Below are 13,454 nucleotides of genomic sequence, written 5' to 3'. Positions count from 1 at the left end.
ATAATACGATTTATCGATTCATTTTGCACATTTCATGAAATATCTAATTAACTACTGTTTACACAAAACAAAGTGAAAAAACTGAACTGAGAGAGTTATCCAACAAAAATAAGTACATAATTGACGCATACATAAATGCTTCACTACAAAATAATATTTTTTATAACTGGAAAATTATGATAAATTAAAAAACAAAACAAACCTTCGTACGACCAATGAAACGGATAGCGTAATGCTGCTATTTCTAAAAAAAAATATTATAAGATAAAAGTATGGATAATATTATAATTATTAATTTAAATAACGACTTACCTGTGTACAAGAGAATAGTTACAAGATAGTTTGTCATTGTTATAGATGACAAAGTGGCAGATATCTCCTACCGATTGGTGGTCAACGACTCAACTATCGTGAGTACGAGAGTTTACAAAACAACATTCCAATTGAAAGAAAACATATTTGTTATTAAAATAAATATGCATGCTACGTAGCGGGATCAATTTACTTAATAATTAAGAAGTGTAAGTTATTAGTGTTTTTAGGTTATATTTTATTGAAATATTTCAAAATCAATTCTCACATTTTTATGGAAGGCTCTTAGCGTTTTAAATTGTATGGTTGAAACCCCTACCTTGTAGCATACAGCCCTTCAATCGAGTGCGCTCAGGCGTCGAATTTAACACCCTTTACCATGCACCCTTCCCCTATCGAGTCTATCAATAAAATGTGTTGTGTCCTCATACATGAATTCCAATCCAAAGTGAAGCGAGATTTTTAAGGGAAATTGCTTACAGAAGTGTAATTCAAAACCAACTCTAATAGACATGTCACCATACATAGTGCTAGAACTTTGCTATATGATATTTCGTAAATCTGCGTATTGTAATGTTTTCATGTAATTTGATAAGAATCCACACAAGCGTTAGTCATGGTATAAAAGGTTTATTTTATAATACAAGGTGGCAAACGAGCAAGTGACCACCTGAATCCACCGAAATGGAAAGCGACCGCTGCCCAAAAACATCCGCATTTGCAGATGCATTGCCTACCGTTACTTGACGAAGTAGGAAACTCCCATAAAGAGGACATTTCCCCTTCCTACGCGTCTCCTCCACAGTCAAATCCACTTTTCCTTTCCAACCTCTCCTCTCAAAAAGGGTGGAAAGTGAAAGGGACTAAAATTACCCCTCCGGCACCACACTCATCAGACGAAACGCGGAATCGCTTCCACTACACGTCTGTTTACTGCGTGGTCGTGGTATTGTACCGGGCGAGCCGGCCCATTCGTACGAAGATGTTTAAGCGGGCTCTACCACTGTTAACCTGTGTTTAAGCTAAAATCAACGGCGCATCCAAGGGGGGGGGGGGTCATTACCACCCCCAGAGATGGTTGGTCAAGAGCTTGACAAAATATTTTTTCAAGCTCTTGACTTGACCACGACTATGTGAACCCCCCCTGGCGCCAAAGCTGGATCCGCCCTTGGCTAAAATATATTTAAAACAATGTTTAACCATTTTTTGTTAACGTCTATAAATTTGAATATCTGTCTGCACAAGCTGCCGACATAGAATTTGCTAACATAAAAGTAATCTTATCTCTATATTGAAGTATGTTGAACTAAAGGCAATGCAATTAAAGTATTTAGGTAAAAATTCAGAATGATTTACTGCCTTTATTATCTGTGCGACGGAATAATAAAATTTAACTGATTGTGAGGTTATAAAACGTCACTATTATCTAATGATATTATCAGGATTTACGTCAGTATTTATGTAATTTTTAAATACTTTTATTACAGAAATATAAGAGTAACATTTGTTCTGGTAGGATCATACCATTGACATTGTCAAGTGCAATCGAAGATGTTTATTTTGTACCCATTTCGGCGAAGTAACTGAATAAATGTAAACTAGTACCATTGATAAAATCTTCTTTATTTATTGATAAAACACACAAACTATTCACATAAATTGATAAAAAGTCATTTAATACAAATGAAATGTGGTTACATCGCTCATGTCATGTTTTTCTCTACATTCGAATTACGTTCCTTAATTACAAATATTTTCTATGGCTTTCTTGGCGGCCAGCATGATATTTATTATTTATTGCTTGACCAGTAACATTAAGATCGAGTGCATAAGTTTTACTAAACGTTGCACAAATGTTGTGCGATTGTCGATTGTTTCGAAGGCAATTCAACTGTTTAGTTGCACAACTAAAGGTCGAGTAGTATGCGCACCTCCATATAAGCTCATACAAATCAAAGCGAGACTAAACAGTTACGCGATATTTAAGTCAAAATATAAGATCGAAAATTAACAGCAACTAACAACAATGCAGAATTATAACGCTTTTATGGATACTGTGGGTTGATGTAATTGAGAGACGAAATTAATTCGCTTAATATATTGGTTAACTACAATATTTGTAACTAAATTACATATGTATATGAACATGCTGTTTTATTTTCCAAATACGTATAATAAATAATTAATAAGTATTTTATCTAATCAAATGCATTTGCATTTTATCAATGAAATATTTCCTCGTTGATAGCAATTCTTACATTGTTAATTTTGATGTGTGCTTTTAATTATTTCTTACTTTTGAATGCAATGGTTGTAGATTTTAAACATGGATAGAGGTGTCATTTAAAATAAAATAATCCGCTCGATTATTAAGCCCGCATATACGAAGAGTTTTCATAGTTTTAACTGAACATTTCGACTGAAGAAAAATATACTTTTAGTTGAACAGTTCAATTTTTGTGAAAGAAATGTGCAATAAAAAGATACTGATAAATTAAAACAAGATTCATATTTGAAATAATTTTATTATATCAATAGAGAACACAAAAAATAACAACCATGAGATATTTATTTATCTATACTATTATAATAAAGCGTAAACACACACTTCTTTGATGCCTAAGATGTCAGCAATCACAGCATATTTTTGAATAGTTCTTTTTTTAATAAAAAAAACCCTACACTTACGTCACGCTTTAGGCTATATAGTTTCACGTCATTAAACTCTGGGAGTAAATATTTTAGATAAAAATCCTAATGTGGGAAAGAGACCATAAGTTGCTGCCAACATCAAGGAAGTAATTGTCATTCGTGCATTTGAAGTTTGACATTTCATGCGGATGAAGCCGCACTGGAACAGCTAGTCTAGACTAAAACAAATCGTTTAATCGTAAACACATACAATTTAATATAACATGCTTCGTTACAGAAAAAAAAATCGTTTGCTATGAAGGCCAATGTTGTTTTTTTGAGGGAAAAAATGATAACCATAATTTAATAAACTTATACACACATGAGATGAAAGAAGAAAATAAAACAAGAAAAAACAAAAAAATCTTATTTCAACAAAACAACACATTGCTAGCGTATACTAAGATAATAATTTATTACAATTATTTTTAGAAAATAAACTTAATTTTACACTATTATACAATTAAAACGTATTATTAATGTCAAAAAATATATTACAATGTCAAATGTTAAAAGTAAAGAACTAAAATACCTATGCAGAAAAAAACAACTTTTCATTCTGTTTAAACACATATTTAAAACAAATATTTTGAATTTCTATTCTCTTACAACATTCGTTCATACAGAAGGATTTTTTTAAATGTACGCATCTAACACTTTTATCAGTCTGTGGTCTTTGCAAATGAGACGGTGTTTCGGATTACAGTTTATCGATGTAAAAATAGATTGCTCGATTGTATAATCAAAAACGTATTAATGCAAACTTCTAATAATTTTGAAAAGATTTAAAATTGAGATTCCGAAAAATAGCATAGTGGAAAAGTATTTACAAAACCAACCAAAAAAAGTGAATTTTTCTGTGAAAGAAATGAATATTTTGTTGACAAAATCAAACCGTTCGAAAAGAAGACCTAATAAATAAAAATATACCAAGATAGTATGAAAAAATATGGAACGAATTTCGACATTTACATTCGTGGTAAGGTTCTAATTGAAAAAAAAATCTTCACGTTTTTGCTTTTATTTTTTTTACTTTCTTAAAATATTTTAATTGTTATATTAAGGATTAAATTCCTTTTGTTTATACGACATGGATAATCTTATCTTGTCAAATATTATCAATGCAATTAGTAAGGTTCGTTTGATTTTTATCATAATCTGCTATGAATCGGCTCAGACTGATATAAAAACTTTACCAGCCAGTATTTTGTATTAATTAAAAAAAGTGTAATCAAATAATAAAAAAAAGTAAAAAAAAGACTGGTCGCACTTTAACTAAACTATCGCACAAATATTGTGCGATTGTCGATTGTTTCGCAGTCAATTCAACTGTTTATTTCCACAACTAAAAAGTTCATAGCGATCAAAGCGAGACTTAAGGGGCGGTTACGGCAAATTGCGCATTTTTGGAGGCATAGAACAGGATTTCTACAAATATTTGATTCGTGATATTTTAATATGTATAACTTCAGTCCATTAACTAAAGGCTCGTGGAACAGAATCACGATTGGACAAACTTTTCTCGATAGATTTATTTTTTGAAAATGTGCCTGATTCTGTAAAAATTACTATATATATGCAATACAACAACGAAAGTAACAACTTGAAGTGGTTTATTTGATATAGTTTTTTATATAGTTTAGTCAATGTGCGCTGTAAATCAACAAAATACGTGTAAATTTTACACAAGCGATTCACAAACATGTGTGTGTAAGATAAAATAATTTTTCCATAGTTGGTTTATTTATGTCAGATGTTCTTAATGGACACACTAATATTTTATTATGTACATTGCTATCTGATAATGTTATGAGAATACAACGCGCGCGCACCTTGTCCAGCGCCCTGGGCTGTCGCCCAACTGTGCCTTACAGGCACAGACTAAACAACCCAAGCATAGTATAGATAACTAAGGGATGAATACTGAACCGACATTTATGTAAGTTCTTAAATGAGAAGTCCACAATTAAATTCCAATTTTATATCGTCTGCGATTTTGTAAATAACGTGTAAGAACTCTTTAAATTTCGTTTTAGTATACCTAAAATAGTAAATATCGTTAGTTTAAAATCAACAGAACAAAGGTAAAACTGTGGATTACATGAATAATGTGAAACTAAACTAACTTGACTGTTTTTATACTAACGTTACAATGACGAAAGATTTTGGTTTTTGGATTTTTGTTTGTATTGAAATAACTCAAAAACTACTAGACTGTTTTAAAAATTCTTTCACCATTAGAAAGGTAATTTATCTGTGAGTAATATAGATGCTTACTATTATTTTTGCGGGTGAAGTCGCGAGGAACAGCAAGTCATAAACAAAAGTGAGTAGCCTATGTATTCTTTCAGAATATCCTCTACATCTACACCAAATTTCATCAAAATCCGTTCAACCGTTTAGGCTACAAACTCTAAGAAACATCCTTCCATCCATCTAAACTTTCGCATTTATAATATTACTAAGATAGATAGAGACAAACACAATTTTATTTTAATTAATTGTAACAGATTGTCATTTTTCAAATTGATATAATCTCAAGGATTAACATAATGCATAACACGCTTGTAGGATTAATGCACACGTGTTTTACAATCAGTAAATATTGTATGAAGATTACTTTCATTATTAATTGATCATAAATAGATTATTCATAAATAGATTTTTTACTTCGGACCTTTGATAAGAATTTAAAACGTTTATGCCCACTTTTATATCTCAATTCTGACAGTTCTAATTGAACAATAGAATTCTTACGTTAAAAATGTTTTAGCTTTAAAAATTGACAAAAAAACCTTTAAAGATTCACATAATATTTAATAATCAAATTATCATCATCTTTCTACTTATCCTACTCCAGTAGGTTCGGCGCAATAGGATTTTGTCTTCATAACTCTGTCATACGTATGAATCTATATTATTTGCCTAACTTTTTATGTTGCTTGAACGTTCTACGTACAATATTTATAAAATAAAATTGTATTCTAAAATCCACTGTATTATATTCCACGGCTAGTAACATCTAGAGAGCCTAGAACTACAAGAAATCGATTAAAACTACACAAATATACGTTAACATCGTAACATGTTTCATTTTCACACTTTTCCCGCAATAATAAATGCACATTTTGACGAGCAACATTGATTGTTACCTAAAATGGTATTTACAATGAACTTATAACAAAATAAATAAAAACTAAGATTTTGTACGAATTTACCAACGTAATAAAAATCACATACAATCGAGGAATCTTACGGCCAAGTACTGAAACGACATTTAAATATGTAAAAGAGTCTTAAATGATAAGACCACGCTCGAACATAAAATTTCATTAAAATTTTGACGTCTGAGAAATCGTAAGCGATGACGCATCAAACTGTTGGAGATTCGTTTCAGAATTCGGCCGTTATTTCATTTTATCCATAAGTGCTACCTCTTATAACAGTTTGATATAACATGGAATCGAATTTAATTCCTTGACTATTCACCTTTGCATGCATTGGATGAATCTGTGAAGAATTTCCTTTTCAAATTAGTTATAAAGCAAACTCCCGAACCGACGGTTGATTTGAGTAAGGAGGTGATGCTAAGTAGCGCACCCAGCATGCCGATCGGCGATGGGTTGTACAAGGAGGAGGCAGCGCTGCGGTACACAACTCGGTTGGTAGGTTGTAAGCTTCGGTAGTTGTCGACGCCCCCTACGTACACTTGACGGAATTTTTTGTACTGGATGGACAAAAATATGAATAAATAAACGAAGAACAAATAAGTACTAACATAGAAGATCAATAAAAATACCACCACTCGGGCACTGTGGCCTTAAAAAATAGCCTTAGATTTTTTTCAATTCGAAGCACACGTCTTCATTAATAAAAACTTTCTGCTTTACTTAAACATTTCTATGAATAGTTAAATTAATTTTTCTCAATGGTATTCTACTACTAGACACATTTCATGTCCTCATTTCTAAGTTATTTTGACATTTAACACGTTGAATGCGGACTACGATTTTCTCATATTCAAATGAACACGTAGGGAACTTTTGTGGTGCTGAGATTGGTTAAGGAGAAATCATCGAATCAGGACTTTTTAGTGATGTCTATATGATGAAAATTTAAAAACAATGTGGCGGGAAACTTAAGTAGGAAAACATGGTGTGTGTAAAAGGTGACAAAATTAATAAGAGAGTGTCGATAAAAACAGGGAGATGATTAAGGCAGTATATACCTGTGAGTCAGATATGATGATGGGCTCTTCCTGCACGATCCAGGTGACCACCTCCTGGCAGTCAGGAGTCGTCAGCGAGCCGTGGTACGTGTAGTAGGACTGTCTTTGCGGACTCATCAGACGACTGATAGACAAAAAAAATAACATTAAATACTACATTCACTAAATTAAGTGTTTTATTCACGAGAATGAAGTATAAAGTTATTTTACAAGTTGAAACTTTGGTATTAAACAATGTAAGTTAAACATTCTCTTTATATCGGGCTACAAGTTAACACTTGTATTGTTTTAAAGTTTAAATACTAAAACAATGAATTCAATTAAATACAAATCCAGACTTTACAAATTATGCATTATATTGTGTTTTAATCTTTTCACCTGCATCTATAATATTATAAAACTTAATCTTAACAAGCTTTTGTTCGAAACTTGAACAGCTGTACAAATAATTGATTCGCAATTTCACAAACTACAATTGACGTCTTTGTAATAATTTTTTGGCAATATTTACAGTCGCTAAAAGTTACATTGCAATTATTTTATATTGTTAAAACTTTGCTACGTAATAAATAAACATGAAGTGATATAATATTTAGTTTATATCACTTAGAAAAAGAAAATTAAACAATAAAATTGCCGTTTAGTTCGTAAATTTGATCGACTTAATATCACTCAGAATTTAAGGGAGACTAGCCCTTAGTCAACCACGTTGGCCTAGTTCTGATCGACTTCACACACATTTAATTCCTTTGCAAATATTTGCAGCTTAGTTTAAATGTTATCAATGAAAGGAAGTCGGATAAATGATCACATAAATTTAGAGTGTGGTACTAGATACTCACTACAAATCTAAGGTGATGGGTAATTCACTTCCTGCGACGGTCCTGTTCTGCAGAGAGGGCACCATGTCAGCTAACTGATGCAGACTGTAGTCATTGTCTTCATCATCAGCGAACACCTGAAGACAGACGTTTTATCAACATTTGATATCGATGGTTAAGTCCACCCTAAGGACGCACACCTTTGACCAAACAATCGCACAACTGATGTTCGATTGTCGATTGTTTCGCAGCCAATCCAACTGTTTATTTGCCCATAAAAATCGAGTAGTGTGCGCACCTCCATATAAGCTCATATCAATCAAAATAAGACTAAACAGTTATGCGATAGGTTAGTGACACGCTTTAGAAGTGACATAGTGAAATAAAAACAATTCATTAGGGATTTACTCGTTGCATATTTTAAAAACTATTTGATCATTAAAATATTCACTTGTGACAGCCCTATTCGAGTAACAGGATGTCAGATAGCACTATACATTTGAATGTAAAACCCCTTACCCTACAGAGCACGCCGATGACGGCTAAGCCATCAGGCCTCTTCAAAGCCTCCGCCACTGTTAAACCTGTCTTCACATGCAGTAAGTGGATTTCCATTGGGTACCTAAAGAAATATACATGAGAAATAATCGAAGCGTCACAGGCTTTTTAATTTAGTATCGTCACAGGCTTTTTAATTTAGTTTCGATTCCTGACGATCGAATACTATTTTAAATCAAATCTAGACCTTGGATGGTTTCAGGAAAGGTAGTTTTAAATACTTAATCATTAGGAAATTAATTATTTGAAACTAAATAATCTTTCAGTGCTATTAAAAAAGTATTAATAATGACAATAATTAAAATAAAATTAATAAAAAATATTGTTAATGTATTTTTAATAACATTTTGTATCAATAAGTAATATTTTGCGTCAACGGATACTTACTTCATGCCATCTATCGCATGCTCGGAGAACCAGTGAAGATGGAACTGCACGAACGTGTAATTGCCTCGTAGAGGGCCGCCAGACAACACTGGTGCTGGGCCGTCCTCCTCTACCATCCATTTCACTAAGAAATAATTTAAAAAATTGAGTAACAGAAAAATAATACGAAGATCATAATTTGAATATCTTAGAGCGGTTTTAAGACTTGTAAGAGCCGGTACACACCTTTGACTAAACTATCGTACTGTGGTGCGATAGTCGATTGTTTCGCAGCAAATTCAACTGTTTAGTTGCACAAATAAAAATCAAGTGTTCGCACCTCCATATAAGCTTATAGGAATCAAAGCGAGTGTAAACAGTTGTGCGATAGTCTAGTCAAAGGCGCACTCTTACAGTTAGATTTACCAATTTGAAGATTATTTCATACATTAACAAATAAAAAAAGGTAAATGAAACTCAACAATATTAGTTTTATAGTAAAAATATTATACATACACGTGCGGCCGGTGTTGGTGGCGCGAAGGTTAACATCTCCGAAGCCGCGAAAGACGAGAGGTCCTCGTATATGCGCGCCGTGCGTGTCCAGTATAGTGTTCCGCGTCATTATGTTAATGGGTGACTGTTGTTCGCCGCTGCGGCACTGGTTGGGCCATTGCGTTTCATCTGGATTGACACATTATATTGAAACTATTCTGGTAATGGAACAAATAGTATGAAAGATACACTATTTACGAAATTGCAATTAATTTATTTACTGTTTACTAGTAGAATGTAAAGTAAATGTTAAAACTTACAATTGTATGACCAATCAGATCCGGAATCACAGTTCACAATACCTGAAACAAAAGAATTCATAAAACTCAACAATAAGTTACAGAGCCATGTTGCCATCCCTTTCTTTACCTTTTTATAAATAGGGATAACAATATATTTATGTACTACTTTTGTATTGTAAAATACAAACGAAAGGGCCTATTGGGCCGACAATTCTCTACGTGTACAGAATCATTACCGCACTAAAAAGGTTACATTTGCTCGTCCAGGAAATACTTAAAAACTGTATTTTGTTTTTTTAGTTTGACTTTTAAATTGTTACAAAACGTTGTCTATTTAACAGCTGGTATCTTATCACAAACAACTGAAATAACTGAGAACTTTAAAATTTCGCGTAGTCGGAATTTTACTAAGGTTGACACAGTATTTGAATCAAATAAAACCTTATCTTAGTTTACGGTCCGCAAATATTTAACTGCTAAACGTAAAACTATAAAGTATTATTTTGCTACTGTTTTTATTCGAAAAACATTGTAGAAGATGGTAAAGAGTTAAGCCATACAATATAAACTATCTGAATTCGCTGAATTAGGGAAGCGACTACTGCCCATAGATATCTCTAACTGCAGATGCGTTGCCTACCTTTATTAGACGATGGTGGCGAAGCACAGAAAGGGCATCACCCTTCCTATGAGACCCTCCTTCGTCAAAGAAATAGTAGAAAAATAAAAATAAAAATATTTTCTTTTATAAAGGGCACACTAAAGTTTTTCTTTAGCTAACAGTCAAATTTCATTACGGAAAACACTTATCTCTGTTTTTTTTCTAAGACAATGAAAGGGATGACAAATGACAATGCATTTTTAAAAGTGCATAGACAATAGAAAAGCTCAAAGTTAAATTATTTCACTGTCGTTTACTTTTTTATTGTATGAAATGGTGCTGGAGTTACGGTCCAATTAGGCCAAGAACGAGAGACGAGTGGAGTTGAGAGTCGACCTACTTTTGTCAAAGAACATATTAATGAAAAGTTCTGTTTGTGTAGATGACATTTTTGAATTAATTAATGTTATGTTTTTTTTTTTTAAATAAAATATTTAACTCCCTTTAACGAAATATCAGAACCATCTGTATCTCTTTTTATAAAAAAAAATATTAAATATTATATGACGAAAAAAAGTTTTGTTTTTAAATTATGTCCGAATATCGAGCGATAGGCAAACATTTTTTTGATTTACTTTCAAAAATACTTATATTACAAACTAGCTTTCGCCCGCGACTTTGTCCACTTGGAATTTAAGAAAACAAAAGTAAGTAGTCTATGTGTCCTTCCAGACTATTCTCTAAGTCTGTACTAAATTTCATCAAGATCCGTTCAGCCGTTTAGGCTACAAACTCTAACAAACATCCATCCATCTAAACTTTCCCATTTACAATATTAGTAAGAAAATACAATTTAATTTTATTTAAATTTTCCTTAATAAATCTATCATTCAAAATTAGTTAATTACGTTAAGTACTGACTCATACGATAAAATAATGCTTAACAGCAATGAACCGATTATTTTGAAGATATTATTTTTTGATAGACCAATAAATACTTTTCAAAGATAAAATTGATAATTCATCGAGACAAAAACATTGACTTTTTAATATCAAAAGTCAAACCCTACATCTATATACACAAACAGACAAACAAGGCAGACAAAGCAGGGTACCTGATTTCGCCAAAAAAGCAAAGTGACCACTGCCAATATCTGCATTCGCAACTGCGTTAATCAGAAGCCATAAATAATGGGATATAGAAAAAGGGGTTTTTGCCTTCCCTATGAGTCCCCACCTTTGCCATTCACTTCCACTTCTCATCTTTTCTTTATAAGAAAACTGTAGCAAGGAGAAGAGGACCACAATTGCTGACCAGGACACAACTTATCGCTTATTCATGTGAACTCTCCCATTAGATTAGCTAATAATAAATGCATCGGTTTGTCGTGTGTGTGTAAATAATATAATGATTGCATTATAACCAACTGTGCAGTCTTTAATGCAGAGATCATGTGAAGATGAATTTCGATATAAAATCAATAACCAATTGTTTCATTATAAAGGACTAGCTGTTCCCGTGCGACTTCATCCGCATATAATTATGAAAATTTTATTTTGTTGTTTACATGTGTCAAATTATCAATTGCAAATGTCAAAATGATATGACAAATGATGGCAACCTTCCTTGATGTTGGCAGCAACTTATGGTCTCTTTCCCACATTAGGGTTTTTATCCAAAATGTTTACCCCCTAAGTTTAATGGTGTTAAAATGTATAGCCTAAATCGTGACGTAAGTGTAAGGCTTTTTATTAAAGAAAGAATTATTCGAAAATATGCTGTGATTGCTGACATCTTAGGCAACAAAGAAGTGTGTGTTTACGCTTTATTATAATAGTATAGATTCTGTGTTACATCTTGGATATTATAATTCAATATTGGTTCCGAAATTACATAAGAAGAGCATTAACGTGTGTGTTTCTGAGTAGGAACCTACATTACAACTCACTGTACGGCCCCACTGAGGGGCAGCTCACCCTCAGTTAGGGGTCTAGGCCACAAGCACGTTGGCCAACTGCAGGTTGATTTTCATATCTTTTCTTGAATCAGAATTTTATAATTTTCAAGTTGTTTATGTTACAAAAATGATGAAAACCCAAAATATTGAACCTAATCATTATTCAATTTTTTTATTTAAAATTATTAAAGTGTTTTTTTGTTTAATCCATCATTTACAAGGTTATTACAAGTAATATTAAATTTAATTTTTAGAAGCAAGTTTTAAAATCAGTTTTAAAGTTTAACAAACTGCTATGAATTATTCGTTAGTTAAAAATGAACCTTACAAGGTCATATAAATCCTTAAAAATAAAACTCACCAATAACAACTAAAACATAAATCACTTGCAACTTCATAATTGAAAAATATTTTTTCCCGCCTAATTCCTTTTTAAGACAAAGTCACAAGTCGCTACACACATCAGATGCCAGATAACAACTGAATTGGAAGACGATATTTTTACTTTATATATGACTTACGAGGGTTTATTTTTTTCACGAAGTATGCGACATATCGCGAGGGCGTAGACGCGGGCGGCACGCGCTGTCCGCACTGCTAACCCAAGTCTAGTCTACAAGTCTGCAGGTTACTTAAGGCGTAAACACACTAGCGACGTCACTATAATTTTTAAGACAGTTTTACTCGTTTTTTACATCAAACATACCATATTACTTATTTTAAAGGCCATTTTCTAACATAACTTTAGTTGTAGACATTAACGACAACTTTAGAGTTTAGATTTAATAGATTGATATTAAAAATAACCAAATTCTATTTATATTATAACTAAAATAATAAGTCGACGTTAAAAAGTGTTTCAAATGAAGACATTTCGCTAGTGTGTATTCTTCTTAAGTGACACACAGACGTTGAGAGTCTCAAACGTATTAAATTAATATATTTTTAAAAATCAAGTTGAAAAGCAAATATTTTTCGTTGTAAAAGTAAAGTAACAATATTTTTGTCATTGTTAAATATGTAATTACTCAGCTCTTTTATCTGACTAACTGGCGATACGATGTTTGGTGCTTATCAGATTGTTTCGTTGTTATAAAAAAAATTTTTGTCTTTGATTAATTT

At 32.2% G+C, this 13,454-nt stretch overlaps 1 protein-coding gene across 1 annotated transcript; it reads right to left on the bottom strand.

Moving 5' to 3' along the window:
• Window positions 1-5,455: 5,455 nt before the first annotated feature.
• LOC106102775 (putative carbonic anhydrase 5) lies at window positions 5,456-12,921 on the bottom strand. The gene is made up of 8 exons (XM_013282355.1): window positions 12,694-12,921; window positions 9,792-9,833; window positions 9,493-9,660; window positions 8,998-9,121; window positions 8,572-8,674; window positions 8,074-8,189; window positions 7,232-7,355; window positions 5,456-6,730 (listed from the first exon to the last, which is right to left on the bottom strand). The coding sequence occupies exons 1-8, from the start codon at window positions 12,728-12,730 to the stop codon at window positions 6,485-6,487; spliced, it is 960 nt and encodes a 319-aa protein (XP_013137809.1). The 5' UTR covers window positions 12,731-12,921; the 3' UTR covers window positions 5,456-6,484.
• Window positions 12,922-13,454: the final 533 nt, after the last annotated feature.

This window comes from Papilio polytes, unplaced genomic scaffold (genome assembly GCF_000836215.1).
Source record: "Papilio polytes unplaced genomic scaffold, Ppol_1.0 DF823912.1, whole genome shotgun sequence".
NCBI lineage: Eukaryota > Metazoa > Arthropoda > Insecta > Lepidoptera > Papilionidae > Papilio > Papilio polytes.
Note: the sequence above shows the minus strand (reverse complement) of the source record. Positions and strands in the feature narration are given on the sequence as shown.

Bases quoted from the DNA above. Each gene is read 5' to 3' on its own strand.
- LOC106102775 (XM_013282355.1), bottom strand. From the start codon at position 12,730: ATGAAGTTGCAAGTGATTTATGTTTTAGTTGTTATTG. The intron at 9,661-9,791 runs GTAAGTTTTAAC...GTGTCAATCCAG, and splicing joins ATCTGATTGGTCATACAATT to ATGAAACGCAATGGCCCAAC. The intron at 6,731-7,231 runs GTATATACTGCC...TTGTCCATCCAG, and splicing joins TCATCATATCTGACTCACAG to TACAAAAAATTCCGTCAAGT.